Source organism: Papaver somniferum, unplaced genomic scaffold (genome assembly GCF_003573695.1).
Source record: "Papaver somniferum cultivar HN1 unplaced genomic scaffold, ASM357369v1 unplaced-scaffold_107, whole genome shotgun sequence".
NCBI classification, from domain to species: domain Eukaryota; kingdom Viridiplantae; phylum Streptophyta; class Magnoliopsida; order Ranunculales; family Papaveraceae; genus Papaver; species Papaver somniferum.
This window is the reverse complement of record NW_020619603.1, coordinates 12388057-12406489: the sequence shown is the minus strand read 5'-3', so window position 1 is coordinate 12406489 and position 18433 is coordinate 12388057. Positions and strand designations below refer to the sequence as shown.

Genomic DNA, 18433 nt, shown 5'->3' with positions numbered 1-18433 from the left:
GGGTTTAACGTGGGTTCACAACTAAAATCAATAATGCTAGGTTTAACAGGAATTTATCCCCTCCCTCAAATTACCTGGGACCCATTTCAACCTTTCCACATCCAAATGCAGAGAAGCATTCCTCTTGTTTGTTGGATCCCCTTACGGGATTTTACTCGTTTTTTTGGGCGTGATCGTAGCATCACTCCCACTAAAATAGCTTTTTATAACCAATGCTCTCTCCCTGTGCAGTGACGTCACCAATACGGTTCGCTCGGTGGGTTATTCGTCATTTTCCACCGGCAGAGTAATTTTTTGTGCACTCTTTTTTGGAGAGTATCAGTAATTCCATGCATTAGTACTAATATTTTTATTGGTCAGGTTGTTTACAGTTTTTTCCTACTACCACACGGTAAAAATACCTCGCCTTTGTTATATAATTCTCGAAATTAAATCAAAGAATGGGAGTGACATGTCATGATAAACATTAACTAGTGCAGAAAATCGGGCGGGCGGTGGTTTTTCATTTGATATATGATATTGAAATGGCTGACAAATTGTAGGTTATTTGACTGTTGACTTTTATTTTTTTAGTACTTACTCTTTCCTTCTTAGCTGAAAAATCCCAACCGAGCAGAAAATAATAATATCTCTCTAAAGTGGATACCCTATAAAAGAATCATAGATTTACACAAATTCAATCACAGAAAACAGAGTTTGCAAGAACTAGCTCACTGCATCAAACCAAGAATACTACACATTTACCATGGCACAAAGAATCAGTTCTCCTTTTACCGTTGGTTTTATTTTCATCGCCATCGTTCTTCTGAGCTTTTTTTCTGGTAAGTAATAGGAATACATGTACTTAGTCAATGATAAGAATAATTTATCTGCAATATTCAGTTTCTCTTAATCTCTCGTTTTGTTCCTAATTAGTATGTTATGTGAATGTAAATCCAGAGACGGGATCAGCACAAACGTTTGCTAAAACTTGCCAGAACAACGGAGGGATTGTTAAGGGTGTCAAAGCAGCTGAAAATTGCGATGTATGTAGAGGAGAATGTGGCAAACAATGTCCTGAGGGATATTTCCTATTAGAAAGTAGGTTTTGCATTACAACTCCATGTCCGCAACCAAATCCTGTGCTGAAAAATGGCGTTTGTACTGTTCGAAGTCCCTATACTACTTCTGTCACATGCTCTTGCTGTTGTGTTAATGAATATATCACGGAGTAGTAGTCGTACTCATGTATTACATCTCTTCATAAAGTGATCTCAGATCTTATATGTATCATACGTTCGGAATAAATAAAACAACGTTGTGTTTACGATTTGCTATTAAAAGTAACTGAGTTGCAAGGTGCACGAAGTTGAAATTAGATTTATTCCATTGTCAAATATTACATACGTAAGTACAAAATCACGATATTCATGAAAAATGATGTAAAACTCACAACGTCCATGCTTATTGCTCACCAAGCGGGGTGGAGCGAGTTCCTTACTTTTGGACTGTGCATTTACTTCAACCGGTTGTCAAACCCCATTAATCTAGCTTTGTTTCAGTTTGACAGAACCATGTGAAACACCCGAGCAAGTCCACTGCAAGTAATCCAGCTGTAATGATGACAGTTGGAAAGCATAAAATTAGTTAAAAAGATCAAAATCAACAATTTATGGGTGAAATGAACATGTGAAATTTGATACTGTTTAAATGGACGAAAATGTAAAAATAGTTACGACGTAAACAGTTTCATCCTACCAATTTTTAAATGTTTTTTTTTATTTTAATTTATATCCGGATGCATCTAGTTTCATCCTCCATCCTTTTTAAGTTTAAGGCAGGATGAATCCAGTTTCATTTTTCCTATTTTTTGTGTCCATTCCACCAATAATAATTTTTACTTTGTTCATTTGAACCGTATTTTAAAAATATTTGGACAAATAACCCATTTTCGGCTTCAAAAGCCCCCTGGAAATTTATTGCTTAGCCTATCATATTGCTTTAGGCCACACAGACGTTTAATTCGATGTTCGCCGACGAGTCAGTGATCAGAAATGAGTACCCAAGTTAGCCGAGGTTCGACGAAGAAGGGTACATGGACCGACATATGACATCTGATTGACTCAATTAACTTTCTTATTTTATTAGTCGAGATCTAAAATTTAACGTGCAACTCACTCTCTTGCGAGCCGGTTTAGTAACTAGATGAGTCTATAATACAAGTTGTTTATAGATAATGAGATCATTAATTGGCGCATAATAGAAAATTTTCAATCATTCTTATCCATTAAATGTCACCTAGTTCTTATCTGTACATTTGTATTGAACTTCACTGTCAAACCTGTTTTACGCATTAACTTATAGTATAACTAACGTGGTTTGTCTTTGACAGTCAAACTTTCACCATTAAAAAACTTCTTCTCTGGAACCTGTGGTCTGATCTTAGGGTCACTTTCGGGGACCAAATACAAAGTAATGCTTGATGTGAACAAATATGAATGACATTTCAAAAAATGATAAGAAATACGTCACTTGTTTATTGATGGCTATTCTGATAAGCTGTTCGTCTTCACTTTCACACCGATAGATTTTTTTTGCAAAATAGTAATTAAGCTCGCTATAATGACGTGCATACCAGCGTTACAGCGTATGTCACAGACGGGTGTACTCTAAAAATATTTCTATTCTAAAAGATTAAAAGAGAAATAAAATTAGGGTTTTTTGTGGAAACCGGAAACTCTCCGGATAGAAGAAAAGAGCTATAGAAAGAAAGGTACAAATCTTAGTAGCCAGGTACGGAAACGATATCGGGAGCGGGAGCGAGGACAGAAGCGGGGATCGTAAAATTTTCAAAAAATGAGACACCGGAAGCGAGTTGGGAGCGTGAATTATATTTTTCCAGAAATATTAGTTATATTACCAATTTTCCAATATTGTAATCAAGAAATAAGACAACTAAATAAATATTTAGCAAATGTGACCTAAGTGCAGGAATATATCTCATTCATTGACCTCTTTTGCTTCTTGTGTTTGTTACGAGCACTCTGAACTCACATTTGTGCTAGTGTTTCCTGTTCTTGTGAACTTGGAGGTGGAGGTGGAGGTGGAGGTGGAGGGGAGGATGGAGGGATAACATCAGGTGTTTGTGTTGTAAAGTAATCCACTTCGGAGGATAGTCTTTTTTATGTTGGATCAATCATCTACGGAGAACAACGTTTAAGGACACTTAACTGATGCAATTAAAGATCCCGTATGGTTTTGGAAGGGAAATATTTCACGTGTCACAATAACACACGCAGTTAATGGACACGCAACAACCGTTAGATTGGATAATCAAGGGTAACAAGTTAAACCCTAATCTCAATGGACGTATCCTTCTAAACAGTGTAGATTTCTCCTTTAAGAATGAAACCAAACTGCGCCTCCGCTGCTGTGTAAAGAAAGCAAACCCTAAATCAGATACCAACAGTTCTCTTCATTCATGCTAGGAATCGCACGGTTCTTAATGTTGGGAACGCGTTTTTTGCATGTTAGGAACGCGTTCCTAACACGTTTCTCACTTGGGAACGCAGAACCGCGAATCTCATGGAGATACCAGATAGCCTTTGACGTTCCTGGCTACTAAGGTACAGACTACAGAAGCATAAAAGAGAGTTGACACTGGCATTATGCTACATACATCAAAAAAGCATGGCTCCAAAAATTAGTTCTCCTTTTTTGTTAGTTTTCTTTGCGTCGTGATCGTTTTGTCCAGCTTTTCTGGTAAGTGAACCTCTCTTTCTTGATCGATTTATAGTAGTAGACTGCTCTAATGGTTGATTTTTATGATTTTTCTCTTGAAGCAATAAAAGCATTCAGCTCCGCTTTTGATCAATTGATTAGATAAATCAAGTTGTTCTTAGATTGATTTAACTTTAGTGAACATCTGTAGTCTCTAATACACAACAGTACTTTGAATGTAAATGTAGGGACAGCGTTCGCCCAAAAGTTTGCGAGAACTTGCCAGAAAAATGAAGGAATTGTTAAGCAAGCACACAGCGCTGAAACTTGCGACGACTGTAGAGTACGGTGTGGAAAGACATGTCCCGAGAGTACATTTCTGTTAGAACAACGGTTTTGCAAGAAAGAACCATGTCCACATCCAAATCCCGTGCTGAAAAATGGTGTTTGTCGAAGTCACAATAAAAGCAGCGTTGTGTGCTTCTGCTGTTGTGTTGACAAATTCATAACGGAGTAAATCAGTGCTACACTTGATCATCCCATACTTTGTGTGTGTGTTCTTCTTTTTTCGGGAAACTTAAGAAAGTGCCCATGTGGGGAAAGCTATTTAAGAAAATAACCACTTTTTTTTCAATTTTAATTAAATGCCCATGCCGTTTATAATTCCGTTAGGGTCCACAGTATGGTCAATTGTCATTGAAGAAGTCAAAGAAAAAGTGGCGTTATTACCTAATTAGCCTTCTCAATCCGTAACACTATAAACTAAAAAAAAAATGTTTAATAACAAGACTGTACTCGTTTATTTAGTTTTAATGGCGGACTCAAAATCCCCAAGTTAGTTTTATCTCCAACGCAAACTGTTTCCCTCTTCTACTAGATATACGTAGTCAAATGAATTAGATAGATGAATTAATTGAAGGAGTGATCAGGCAGATGAGTCGATTGAGGAGAAATTGGAGGAAGAAAATAGCTAAGAAAACAGGTCTGTTGTGTGTTAAATTTGTGGATTATTTGAGCAGATGAACCAATATTAAGATCCATTAATAGATTAGGAAATATGGGTTAGTATCTAATTCGGATTTGGAGTGGAGATTACTTCAGATTTGAATAGAGTATTATAGAAAAAAGTCAATTTAAAACTCATGTTTCATCCCATGAAAACAGCCACCAAGTGATGTTGTTGTTGTCGATTGTGTGATAAATAGAGATGATTGATTCTGATTTTAGAGTTTGTGTCTCTTTAGAATTGATGGGTAGTTGTTGGATTTGTATTTTCAGGTACAAAAGAGGCTATACATTGAGGAGCAAACACCAGCAGTTGACACCTCTTCATCACCAGAAACACGCCTCGACAAAATTCCCTAACCAACTCTCTTTGCCTGGTTGCACGTTATTCATTTCTTAACCGTGGCAATAACTCTTGATAGTGTGATTGTTCCTTTCTCATAGATTAGGGATAAATGAGAAATGTCCCAATGCTTTGTCGATGCTTGGGAGCTTAGAGCTTCAAAATGATGATTTAGTAGAGGCAAAGGACACATTCCAGGCTGCCAAAAAAGCAAGTGATGGAAATGATTCATATGCTATTCTCTCCCTTGTCCATAAATTCTCAAGACGATGTGTATCTGGTGCTCTATTCTAAGTAACTTGGTCAATTGAATTTCTTTGTGAAACACCGAAACTATGGTTTGTATTATTGATTTTTCATTCTTCAAATGATTGTTAGTTATCTATGTTGACAGTGGGATTTCATTCTATTATTTGTTTCTTAACTAGAATAATTTATTAGGTCTGTATTAGAAAAATTGGGGAAGAAGATGAACAGTAGGAGTGATTTGAATTTTGATTTGGCTCAACAGTACTCACTCAGTAGGAGTGTGTTCTTTGTTTTTTTTTTTGTTCTTTCTGTTGCTTGGGTTTTGAAGATTCAAGTAACAAAGTCGATGAAAAGTGCAAATAAATTATCGCCATTGTGATTGTTATCAAAATATTACATTAATGAATGCCGAATATGCATACATGTTCTAAAGATTTCTTGGATAATGTACGGAAACATACTAAGCACCAACTCACTAAGAAATGTAAGTGTGCCATATAAATTTACAGAATCCGCACCTAGATAGGATGATTGCTAGGAAAACAAAAGGAAAACAACCATGAAAATCATCATTGGATGAACTAGACTTCAACGAATCCAAGCAAAACATAAGGCCTCCTTCGTTCTAGCCTATGCATTCAACGGAAACAACCGAGAGTCAGCGTTAACCAACTAGAAGTAACTCACGTCGAGTCTGTATATATGTTATTGATTAGGGTTTTCAGACATGGAATCCACCGGTTTGCTAAAAAAAAAAAAAAATCCTCTTTTACGTGTGCTTTGATATTTGAGACTATGATACGCAAGCCATGACGCCATGGTGCATCCTTTTTAACTTGCAAGTTGCAATATGAAAGCCTTAATTTAGCCATTATGAGTGAATCTACGATCGACCCAATGTTTGCTGTACTTGTTTACCCAAATATTAAACTGAACCATTATAATCTTCTAAATAGTCAAACTAATCTGCATTCAATGATTATGGACTAAATTATCCAAAGTCCCCACGTTCTAAGAAGTTAATCTGGTTTGACTTCAGACTTTGGACATCAAATTCTGACCATGGAAAATGATAGTCTTTGGGAAAAACATTACTAAGAGTAGTCCAGCGATTAACGAGCAGCTATGGGCGATTCAAACCGCATATATGTCAACCAAATTATGATGATCAAATACCCAGAGAAGTGTGTACCTGCATCTTTTCTAATGCCTACACCCATGATGATCTTAACCATCAAAATACATCAAACACACAGAAATGAAGATAAAAGAACATGAAAGTAAAGGAGACACAGACCTTTTTACGTGGTTCGGTCAATGGTGACCTACATCCACGGATTTCACTATGTTGTGAGGTGTTTACAAGATCTCCATTGGAGACTCTCATGGAGCTCTTGGGAAGAAGAAGACCTATGGAGTCCAGATGAGAGAGAGGGGAGTAGCCTTGGCTATCCGACCATCCTCACTAACCTATTTATCTTTCTATTTTATAGGTAGGAGGTTACATCAAATTACATTTACGCCCTTAGGGCTGACTAGATAGGATAAGACTAAGTAGTTGGGTGTACGTAGTGTAGTTGGGTGTATCATAGTAAGATACTTTGGCTCCTAATCTTGCGCCACGTAGCGAGTTGATATTTTGCCATCACATTTTGCTCCTTTGGTTGAGGGTTGTTGGAACAATAATCCTTAAGCAAATCAACCTCGGTATGGCTTTGAAGACGAGAGAAGTGGCTGAGCGAGATTTCTGAACATGCTTGGTTCCGATCTGGCTTGTAGTTAGGCTTCACTTATGTAGAGTGTTTGGTTGGGGTCGTCCGAGTTAGTTGTTGCGATGCTTGTGCTTCACGATCTGTGATCTGTGCTACACGATGTAGACTTTCGAGTTGCGATTCCGAGTAATAGTACCAGGTCGCTCTCAATTCTTGGTCTTTGATTCTTTGCTGGAGTTAGTTCATGACTTCAGTTGATGGTGTGTGGTACCGAGCTTCCTTGACCTTTGTTGCTGAAGGAACTTCACAGAAGAATATAACCAGCTTTTAAAAGTATTAATAGTTGCCCATGTTCTTGTGTGAAGTTCTGGAGGCAGTCCTTGTGTTCGTGATCGATGTGCTTGCTCCTAGGCAGTCTGTGCTCCAGCTCTGCCTAGCTTGGTTGGCATAATGCTCCTCGGGACCATCATGGGTATCTGCTTCTCAAGAGAGAGTAGTAATTGCTATATTGCAAGAATATAAATTAAAGATTTGGCTTCGCAAGCATCACATTATAGTGATTAAGTATTGTGGTTCAAAGCATATATGCTACGACTGTAAGAGATAATAACAGTTCAAGGTCTTTTGCATTTGCAAAGATGAAATAAGATATTTGATATCATTGAGCATGCTTATGGTATGAATAATTTGTATTCAGGAATATTTAATCTATTTAAGCATATTAAGCTATTAAGCATTATGTGAGAAGAATTAGTGGAATGCACAGTTAACAGTTCCTTAATGTAAGTGATACTTAGTTGTTTTGACAATTAGCTGATTGCCTTTGCATCTGTAGCTTGCTCCTTGCTCCGAGCGATGAGGATTTTTCCTTATAGGTATGACAGTCAATATATATGCTCCTGTTAGCATTTGAGAGGATAAATTTTTGAAAAAATCTAAAATACTTTCAATGAAATGAAATAAATTGAGATAAGTGGAGGATAGATAAGCTTTGAATCCTTCAGCTTGGTGTAAAAAGTCTTATGCGAGTTATTTAATCGCTGTGGTGTCTTGTCAAACAATTTCAGATTGCTCTGAGGTGAGCTTGTGAGTCCGAGCAGATCGGGTGAACAGGCCAGGACGATGCTCCAGTCCGATACCACTGTCATGGTATGAGTTCATGCTCCTTTCCGATGTGGAGGTACAGTCTGAGGTCTTTCCCCAAGGACTTACTAAAATCGTGATGCCGCACGATTGATTAGATGCCTTCGGATGGTAGTCCGAGGTCTAACTTCATGCTCCAGTTGGAGGCTTGTATCTGTGGGGGACTTAAAATGTCTTCGGATGGTAGTCCGAAGCCTTTCCCCGAGGACTTACTGTTTGCCTCAACTCCTGTGGACGTAAGATTTTTTTGAATTCCTTCGGAGTGGAGTCTGAGGTCTTACTTCGTGCTCCAATTGGAGGCTTGTTTCTGTGGGGACTCAAAATTTCTTCGGATCGTAATCCGAAGTCCTTCCCCGAGGACTTACTGGTTGCCTCAATATGAAAGTATCGAGGGTATATACTTCCCCCTTTGGTTTTTGGAAGATTAAGAGCTTATATCTTTTGCAAGCCAAAGTCAAGGTTTGCCCCTAACTTCATCATCATAGTGGTATCTCTTTCTTCCTTGGACAAGTTACGGGCTATAAGTCCAGGAAGTGATCAGCTTCCTATTTGGCCAGATAACCTCTTACAACACAAGTCGAGAGGATTTCAAGGATCCTTTTGATGGTCGCGAGGAGATGTTTCCTCGCATGGGACTAGTGTCCTGATTACCATTCGTGATGACATTGATAAGATATTTTCTCGCACAAGGGTTTGGTTTAACCCGATACAATTCATAATGGTCTCGGATGGGGATCGTGCCCCAATTATCATCTCGAGAAGATGTTTTCTCGGATGGGGATCATGCCCCAGTTATCACCTCGAGAAGATGTTTTCTCGGATGGGGATCACGCCACAGTTACCATCTTGAGAAGATGTTTTCTCGGATGGGGATCATGCTCCAGTTATCATCTCGAGAAGATGTTTTCTCGGATGGGGATCATGCCCCAATTACCATCTCGAGAAGATGTTTTCTCGGATGGGGATCATGCCCCAATTACCATCCGTGATGGATAAATTTCATATATTAAGAACACTAAGTTACCCTGCAGAAAAACACATATATTACAAGAGGGAGATATTTATATCACATTCATTCAACATTCATCAAATTTCCCTGAAAGCAAACACATACATATAGCATAAGAGGGGGATGTATGTATGATACACCAATTAACCCTGCAGGAAAACACATATATATAACTAGCAGATGTACCATGCATACATCCAGTGTACCTGCAAGAAACAGAAACAAAATAATAGCTTTATTGCGGATTACGACTAATCCGACTCTAACCTTAGTGAATGATAGGCATGCCTTTATGCAGATTTCAACTAATTTAACTCTATCCTTGTCAAGCATAATGCTAGTTCCTAATGCATGATAAGCATGCCTTTATGGATTTCAACTAATCCGACTTAACTTAATGCGGATAATTAATCCGGCTGAACTGATTTTTCCCACCATATGGAGATTTGCTGCAAAACATGAAATGTTAATACATCATAATGTTAAAATCATTTAATAATTCTAAAGCATTTACTTTATGTAAACATTTTCTGTTCATTCTTATGCGTATGATGTCACATTGTCATTTATTGTGATGCTCGCTGTGGAGCAGGTGCGCTAGATTGCAACACTTAATTCTGGATATACCAGTGAGATATGTATGTCGGCTTGAGTCTTTGCGACTAGCTATTTTCTTAGCTTGCTCTTAAGCAAAATTGTGCCTTGGTTAGGCATATATAGATTCACTATATGAGTTAGAAAGTGCCCTTTTTTGTCCTTAGACTGGCAAGAAAGGTAGGAGATAGTATCCTCCTTTAACTTTGTAACCTTTGTTATGAGGTTGCCTTTTGCCCCTGGAAATTTCAATTATTGGTTAATACCAGTAGAGAAAGTATAGATATAAATGATTATGCTTCAAGTCAATGACTAGGCATATTTAAGTTTATAAAATAATAAATTTAAAGATAAAGAAATAAAGATGTCCTCTGTTATGGACAATATTGGCAAGCTAATTCATGAGCTCGACGAGCTCGGATGCACTCTCGTGACCAATCCGAGATGAATGCATTGAGCATGTGAAGCATTTTATGCATATTATATTATGATAATTATTTTTAAATGGCATGTTAAATGACATGAGCATGGTTCTTATTCTTGAACATCATTGAATACAGTGCAATATTTTATTATAAATGGCATGATATTCTAACTTGTTTTTGAATATCATAACTACTACATAATTATGGGAGGTAATGAATGTGGATGTTTATCATTCATGGATAGGCTACTTGGAGATTTATATATATTATGTTCATAGTTCGTAGTGAAATGAAATGCATCAGTGGCATACTACTCTCCGTTAAGGAGTTGGTGTTGCTCATTCAATAGGTAAGCAATTCTAATGTGTCGTATCGATGCTAAAGTATACTTCTAAAGCATTCAATGATTCTATTTAACCCATGTAATAAGGTATCACTTAGAGAAACATTATCATGCGATTCTACACTATTCAATTGGTTATACAAGTATATGTGAAGTTAAGTCTTTGAGACTAGAGATACATAGGCCCTATTGTTAAGTTAAATAGTTGCTTAATGGATCGTGTCCATTGTTTCTTCGCAACGGCGATTTACTCCTGCCCCTGCATACTTCAATTAAAGGTTAATAACCATTCAAGAAAGAGAAACTATCATGTCTTAATTAAAGATGTTAACAGTAGTTTTGAACTGTAAGTAAAATACATGTTGTTTTTGTAGTATGTTGGATTGCATTTGACTATTTTAGAAGTGATGCAACATAATGAATTTCAAAAATAGGGAGATAAGAATGCTCCTGTGTAGCTTATTTCTCTCGAGGTGATCTCGAGTCGTCTTGAGCTTCGCGAGCAAGGATGGACCATCGTGGATGTTTCTAGATGAATGCTTCCGCAGCATCCAATTATGGGTCTTGAAATGACCATCATAGATAGACACCATAGGGGAGTACCTCTGCACAGCATAGAAGTATGTACCTGTTATTAAGAAATGCGTCAAATATCTCTTGATTCAAAGCATTAATCATATATGAGCATTATAGGTATTAAGCATTTAGATATTATTAATCAAAAGGATGTTTATCCGAGCATTTAGCTAGTGAATATCAAAGCATGTTATATATGCGATAAGAAAATCATATTAAGAGAAGAAGGTGTGTCATCCGAGTTACTGCTCGGAGATGGACTGATGAGTCCGATATCATTGACACTCCGAGTTCATGCTACTTGATCGATCAATTGGTGAGTCCGAGATCATGCTCTGACTGGCTCCCATCGTGCTGGTTGGTTTCTTATCCGAGATCGATTCTGATATGATGACTTGGTGAGTCCGAGCACTGGTAAGCTTGTATCGTGCTGGCTGCTTTGCTGTCCGAGATGCATACTCTAGACTGAGCTGTACGAGATAATTGATTCGATTGGATGTTCTACACGAGATGGTCTCGAAACGAACGCGAGGCTGGTGAATCACGCCGATGTGATTTCTTCCACCATTGTTTTGCGAGATTGGTTCTTTGGGTAGAGCTGTACGAGGTGGTCTCGAGTTGAACACGAGCTGGTGATTCCGATTTGGTTTCGTCCATCATCGTTTTTCTGCAGCAATAAGCCAACAAGATTAATAATCACTACACGAATGAACTCGTTCAGTAATTTCTATGAAAGACAGCACGAGGAGAAAAGAAAGAAGCCCAAAGTCATGCTATGATGGCAGTCTGTATTCATGAACTGCTTCTATTTCTCAAGCTGATTGCCGATGATATTTTATTCATCTTTCTGCTGGAGCTCTTTCTCAGCAACTGAACGCCTCTTTGTCCTCCATCGGTTGATCGTCTGTCCGAGGTTGATGCTCGGGTATGAACTGTTGAGTCCGATATCTCTGTCGCGAGCTGATTGCTTCTTCACGAGCACATAGGCTTTCCGATCTAAATAGTATGAGGTTGAGGCTCTGAATTGAGCTGTACGAGTTGGTCTCTAGGTGGTTACGACGCTGGTGAATTCATCGTTTTTCTGCAACAGCAAGGAATATAAGTGAGTAATCATTATATGAACAAACTCGTTCAGCAATTGCTAGGTGAATTAGAACGAGGAGATAGTGAGGCAAAGCCCTAAGTCAGGCTGTGATATTGATGTTAATCTGCGATTTTTGAATCACAGTTCAGCGACTTCTCTGGTCTGATTGGATCGGTAGCATCTCCACGAGTTGGTCTCGAGTAGAAGTTGCTGGTGGTATTCTTTAGTCGTTTGTTGCTCCGATCTTAATCGTGCAGTTCTTCCATCATCGTGGTGCACCTGCAATCAGCAAATCGCACCAGTAGAATAGTGGGTTTTTGTCACGGTTGTGCTTGTCACGGTCAAATCAACAAACGGGACTAATGCTAGGCTTGTCTCGGGTAACTGTATGGTCGAGACCTCTGCTCATCTCCGTGGACACGGTAATGTACTGACGCGTGTCTAATACGAGTACATTTGCTTTATAATCAGAAATTACTAGAGGTGTCTATTTTCTTAAATCTAATTTGTTTCCACGATCTATCGCACCACCCACCACTCCACTTCCCAATTCCTCTCATTTTCTTCCTTGATTTGAGGCAGTAGTTTTGAAGAGACTACAACTGCAATTTCCTGTTCGTTCTCTAAGTTTAATTAATAAAAAAAAAAACTTAAGTAAAAGCTCCCTTACTCTCTTTTTTCTTTACTGTCAGTCGGACAATAATTTGAAATATCTGATCAAAGTGAAGGCAATAGGCAAGCACCTTATTACAAGGTATTCTCCTGTTTGATTACATGGTTCACTCCCGCTAAAATCATCCATTTTTCTTTGATTTGTCTTGATTAAGTTGTTTATTTTGTATTTTCTACAAGGTACTTTGGGGATTTTGTGTTAAAAATGGTTTATCGTGAAATCTCTGTAACGTCATCAAGATGGTAAGCCAGAATGTTTTCTCGTAAATCATCAATTTCTTATAGATCCAACTTATTTCTTACCTTTTCATATATTCACATTTCTAGGGTTTTCTAATTTAGTTTTTAATAATTTCGTTCTTTTTTCCTTCCTTAAAAACATTGCACTCTCCTTTTTAGCAATAAAGTCTATGATAATTGCAATAGAGGTGAGCCCTTGTTTAATATTTGTGATTTCAACTTTGTATCAGTTGTTGAGATTTCTTTGGAAGAACCAAAAATTGGATTATGTTAGTTAACACTTGTTTTGTATAGAGATGGGGTATCAAAAATAACACTGAATGATGTACTGATTTCTTTTGTTTACTGCCCACGACTGAGTTGAAATTCTGGTTTAATGTTAACGCAGGTGATACTGCTGAGAGTATTTCACGGACAGATGGTTAAGAACCAGTCTTAGGCCCTAGTCCTACGGTCTTTATTGAACTGTAGATATGCATGTAACTCAGTCTTTTATGTTTACCACAGATCCAGATTATGTGGAACTGAATATTGCTATAAATAAACATCTAATCTTCACAGAATAACTGTGGAAGATATTCTACCATATCTTGTGTTTCAACTTGGTATCAACCTCGATCCAACACACGCTTTCCTTTCACAAAAAAAAAAAAATACCAAAAACAAAACAAAAACCATGGCTGCACAGCTAAGAAATATACAGATCCATCATCTAGTTACTCTCAAACTCACAGAAACAAATCACTCTTTATGGAAAACACAATTCAAACCTATATTGAAAGGTTATGGCCTGGCTGGTTTCATAGATGGAACAAAAGAAATTCCTCCTCAAACCCTTCCAGATTCAGATGAAGTTAACCCACTGTATGAAGAGTATGAAGCTCAGGATTCATTACTGGTTGGGTGGTTAAACTCAAACAACAAACGCAAACCTGCTGCTGCCTATATTGCTCTACCTGGTTCGGACCAACATGCAAACTGGGTGACAGACTCTGGAGCGACTCATCATCTCACAGCTGACTTGAGGAACTTGACTATTCCTCATGAATATGATGGCCCTGAACAGATTCAAGTTGGTAATGGAAATAGCATTCCTATATCTCATGTTGGTAATGCTACTTTCACATACAACTCCAAACTATTTTCCTTAAATAATATCTTCCATGTTCCACAGATAAAAAGAAATCTGTTATCAGTCTCACAATTTTGCAAGGATAATAATGTCTTCTTTGAGTTTCACACTTCTTATTTTCTGGTGAAGGACAAGTTAACGGGAACAATGCTGCTGCGAGGACTGAATAGGAATGGTCTCTATGTTTTTGAGGGCTTGGACGGATTAAGCACTGCAAATAAACCCCAAGCTCATGTTGCAACTTCACTGCCACTCTGGCACCAACGTCTTGGACATCCCATGATGAGAACAGTGTCTAGTATTTGTGGTAGATTCTCTTTACCTGTTTCAAATAAGGCTTTTGACTACTGTCATTCCTGTCATGTTAGCAAAAGAAAGCGTCTTCCTTTTTCTCTTAGCAAAACTACTTATGCAACACCTTTGAGTTTACTTGTATCAGATATTTGGGTCTCTCCTAAATTGTCTCGATCCGGTTTTCGTTATTATATGTTGATTATGGATGCATATTCCCATTATACTTGGATTTTCCCTTTGGTGCAACGTTCTGAGGCCTTGTCAATATTCATACAGTTTCGAAAACAGGTTGAAAATTTAACTAATCATAGGATCAAAGTCTTCCAGACTGACAATGCCTTAGAGTATAAAAAGTTCACCTCATATCTAAATGCCTCTGGCATTCAACATAGATTCACTTGTCCACATACGTCGGCTCAAAATGGCATGGCTGAGCGACGTATCCGTCATGTAACTGAATCCGGTTTAGCTCTACTTTTCCATGCATCAATGCCTTATACATTCTGGTCCGATGCCTTTTCCACTGCATGCTTCTTGATTAATCGATTACCAAAATCTCAAACCATAACTACAACTCCTCTTGAACTGTTATTTAACAAAGCTCCTGATTACTCCTTCCTTAAAGTTTTTGGGTGTTTATCTTATCCTTGTTTAAGGCCCTATAATTCCAACAAACTAGAACCACGATCGATATCATGTGTCTTTATTGGATATAACAATGCTCATAAGGGATATATGTGCTTTCATAGAGAAAGTGGCAGAATTTATATAAGCCGTCATGTTCCTTTTGAGGAAGAGACATTCCCATTCAAGTCTATGCAGCAGCTGACGCCTCAACAAGAATCTGTAAGTGTACCTTCTGATACAAGTCTCTTTATGAAATCTCCCTTTCGAAATGTCCTGACCTCTGGCAATCAGGAACTGCATACTGGCAATATTAATATACCTGATGCTAGGTCAGCTGGCGCTACTGAAGAGAATTCAGCACCAATGACTAGTGCTGCTGACGCAGCTTTTGTCCAACAATCCACCCCGACTACGACGTCATCAAGAGATTCAGTTGCGCCATTTTCTCTAGTCGATACTGCTGAGACAGTTCAGTCTATAAACACACAGACAGTGCATCAAATGCAGACACGAGCAAAATCTGGAATTGTTAAGCCAGTTCAAAAATTATGCTTAACAGCCAGCAAGCATCCTTTACCGAATATGGACTACATGGAGCCAACCTGCTATACTGAGGCCTCTAAGTTTGCGCATTGGAGAGGTGTCATGCATGATCAAATTAACTCTCTTATTAGAAATAGAACATACTCTCTTGTGAAATTCGAACCAGGCATGAACGTAGTTGGCTCGAAGTGGGTGTTTCGAGTGAAGCAACATTCTGATGGCAGCATTGATCGTTACAAGGCTAGGCTTGTGGCGAAAGGGTTTCATCAACAAGAAGGTGTTGATTATGGGGAAACATACAGTCCAGTGGTTAAGCCATGCACAATCCGGCTAGTTTTATCTATAGCAGTTATGAAGAACTGGCCATTGAAACAACTTGATGTAGAAAACGCGTTTCTACATGGTGAACTAATAGAAAATGTTTATATGACACAACCACCAGGGTTTTTGGATCCCAACTATCCTACACATGTGTGTAAACTCCACAAATCCTTGTATGGACTTAAGCAAGCCCCTCGGGCTTGGTTTTCAAGATTGAGTTCTTACTTGTTACAGCTTGGATTTAAGGGCTCAGTAGCTGATAGTTCTCTATTTGTTCTCCAGGAGAAAGCTTTCATTACATATGTGCTCGTCTATGTCGATGACATTATCGTCACTGGGTCCAACAGTCATTCCATTTCACAGCTAATACATGATCTTGGTGCAGAATTTGCTATTAAGGATATGGGTAACTTGCATTATTTCCTGGGAATTGAAGTCCTTCGTACTCCTGGAAATCTTATTCTCACGCAGAGAAAGTATGTGGCAGATTTACTTAAAAGAACTAAACTTGATGGGGCTAAACCTGTTTCTACACCGTTATCTCCGAGTACAAAGTTCCAACTCCAAGGCACAGAGAAAATGTCCAATCCTACATTATATCGCAGTGTCGTAGGGGCTCTTCAATACCTTCATCTTACTAGGCCGGATATCTCAGTGGCGGTTAACAAGGTATGTCAATATATGCATAACCATTATATAGAGCATTGGGATAGTGTGAAACGAATTTTACGTTACTTGAAGTCCACCATAGATTATGGACTACATCTTCATCCAACAAGTTATTTCACCCTCCAAGCTTATTCAGATGCGGATTGGGCTGGTTGTCTAGATGATCGAAGATCGACTAGTGGTTTTTGTGTCTACTTTGGTGGTAATTTGATCTCTTGGAGTGCACGTAAACAAAAGACGGTGTCGAAATCCAGCACTGAAGCGGAGTACAGGGGTGTAGCCATTGCGACTTCTGAACTCATGTGGATACGGTCCTTATTAAATGAACTGTGTGTCTCAACTTCAACACCAGTTTTATGGTGTGATAATTTGGGGGCTACATATCTTACTGCTAATCCTGTGTTCCATGCCAGAACAAAGCATATCGAAATCGACTATCATTTTGTAAGAGAAAGAGTTGCTAGCAAGCAGTTACGAGTTCAATTTATCAGCTCTCGGGATCAACTGGCCGATATTTTTACCAAGGGACTAGCTTCTCCACGATTTCATATTCTCCGATCCAAGTTGCACATCCGTCAACTCCTGTACAACTTGAGGGGTGGTGTTAACGCAGGTGATACTGCTGAGAGTATTTCACGGACAGATGGTTAAGAACCAGTCTTAGGCCCTAGTCCTACGGTCTTTATTGAACTGTAGATATGCATGTAACTCAGTCTTTTATGTTTACCACAGATCCAGATTATGTGGAACTGAATATTGCTATAAATAAACATCTAATCTTCACAGAATAACTGTGGAAGATATTCTACCATATCTTGTGTTTCAACTTTTAAGAGTGTTGAACTGCTGCTACCATATGCTATGATTAAGATATGGAGAAAATATCATAATTGGTTTTGTGCGATTAGTTGTGTTTAACATGAGCAGATGGATAATTAATGTGGATTTCTAGCTAAATTTATTTGTTCTTTCTTTTGGGTTGTTTGCAGTGTTTATTTTTATGGGGTGTGCTGCCTGATTGTTTTTCATATGTTGAAAGTAAGTTTACTGCTGCACTTAACCATTTCTTGGATTTTGTGGATATTCTTGCTTTTATGTTTTGTCTGTAGTTGTCGAGCTATCCGCAGATTCAAAATCGATTACTTCCATTTATGTATTCTATTTGCACATATTTGCACATATAATTAAGTTTGTATCTTGTTTCACTTGTTTGGCAAAAGATGCCAATTAGACATCCTTAGTTATTTGGAAGCCTTCTTTAGTTGGTGTTTTCATTTTATTTTATTTTCTATTTATACAAAGTGGTGTTACTTCTAAGGAATGTTAAGGATTGTTATTTCCCTGCAGTATGTTGTTAATTATCAATATTCTGCCATCTTCCGTTGGTGTTCCAGTTTTTGTAGTGTTTTCTTATTGATTTTTTGATTTAAGTTCAATCTTTGCTTCTTGTTGAGTGTGTTATGGCAGTAACAGTCTTTCTTCTAAGTTTTTGGTTTTAGTATACGATCTAATTTTGTTAAGTTTTTCTGGCTTATTCACAAGGCACAAGCACTTCCAACAATTTCCATGGTTGAAGTTGGATCTAATTTTGTAAACTTGTGGTTTCTTTCTTATTCATAACGCACAAGCACTTCCAACAATTTCAACGGCTGAAGTTGGTAGTATTGGATCTGCTCGTATGGAATTTGGAACTCGTAATGGTAATTGTGAACTGCGAAGTTATTAGATGGGTCAGACCACTGACCCACCATGA

The 18433-nt window shown here is 38.1% G+C and overlaps 1 protein-coding gene and 2 long non-coding RNA genes across 4 annotated transcripts; all 3 read left to right on the top strand.

Moving 5' to 3' along the window:
* The first annotated feature begins 593 nt into the window (after positions 1-593).
* On the top strand, positions 594-1322 carry LOC113327694. The gene is made up of 2 exons (XM_026574838.1): positions 594-821; positions 940-1322. Exons 1-2 carry the CDS (start codon positions 746-748, stop codon positions 1212-1214), a joined length of 351 nt encoding a protein of 116 aa, XP_026430623.1. The 5' UTR covers positions 594-745; the 3' UTR covers positions 1215-1322.
* Positions 1323-3434: 2112 nt separating this feature from the next.
* Positions 3435-5545, top strand: LOC113327691. The gene is made up of 3 exons (XR_003349145.1): positions 3435-3741; positions 3948-4681; positions 4978-5545. It is a non-coding gene; the product is annotated as an uncharacterized LOC113327691 (long non-coding RNA).
* A 7327-nt stretch (positions 5546-12872) lies between these two features.
* Positions 12873-17719, top strand: LOC113327716. 2 transcript variants are annotated; one of them, XR_003349157.1, is made up of 3 exons: positions 12873-12936; positions 13035-13097; positions 17670-17719. It is a non-coding gene; the product is annotated as an uncharacterized LOC113327716 (long non-coding RNA). The 2 variants fall into 2 exon arrangements; XR_003349156.1 differs by lacking the exon at positions 17670-17719 and adding an exon at positions 13483-13594.
* The last annotated feature ends 714 nt before the right edge of the window (positions 17720-18433 follow it).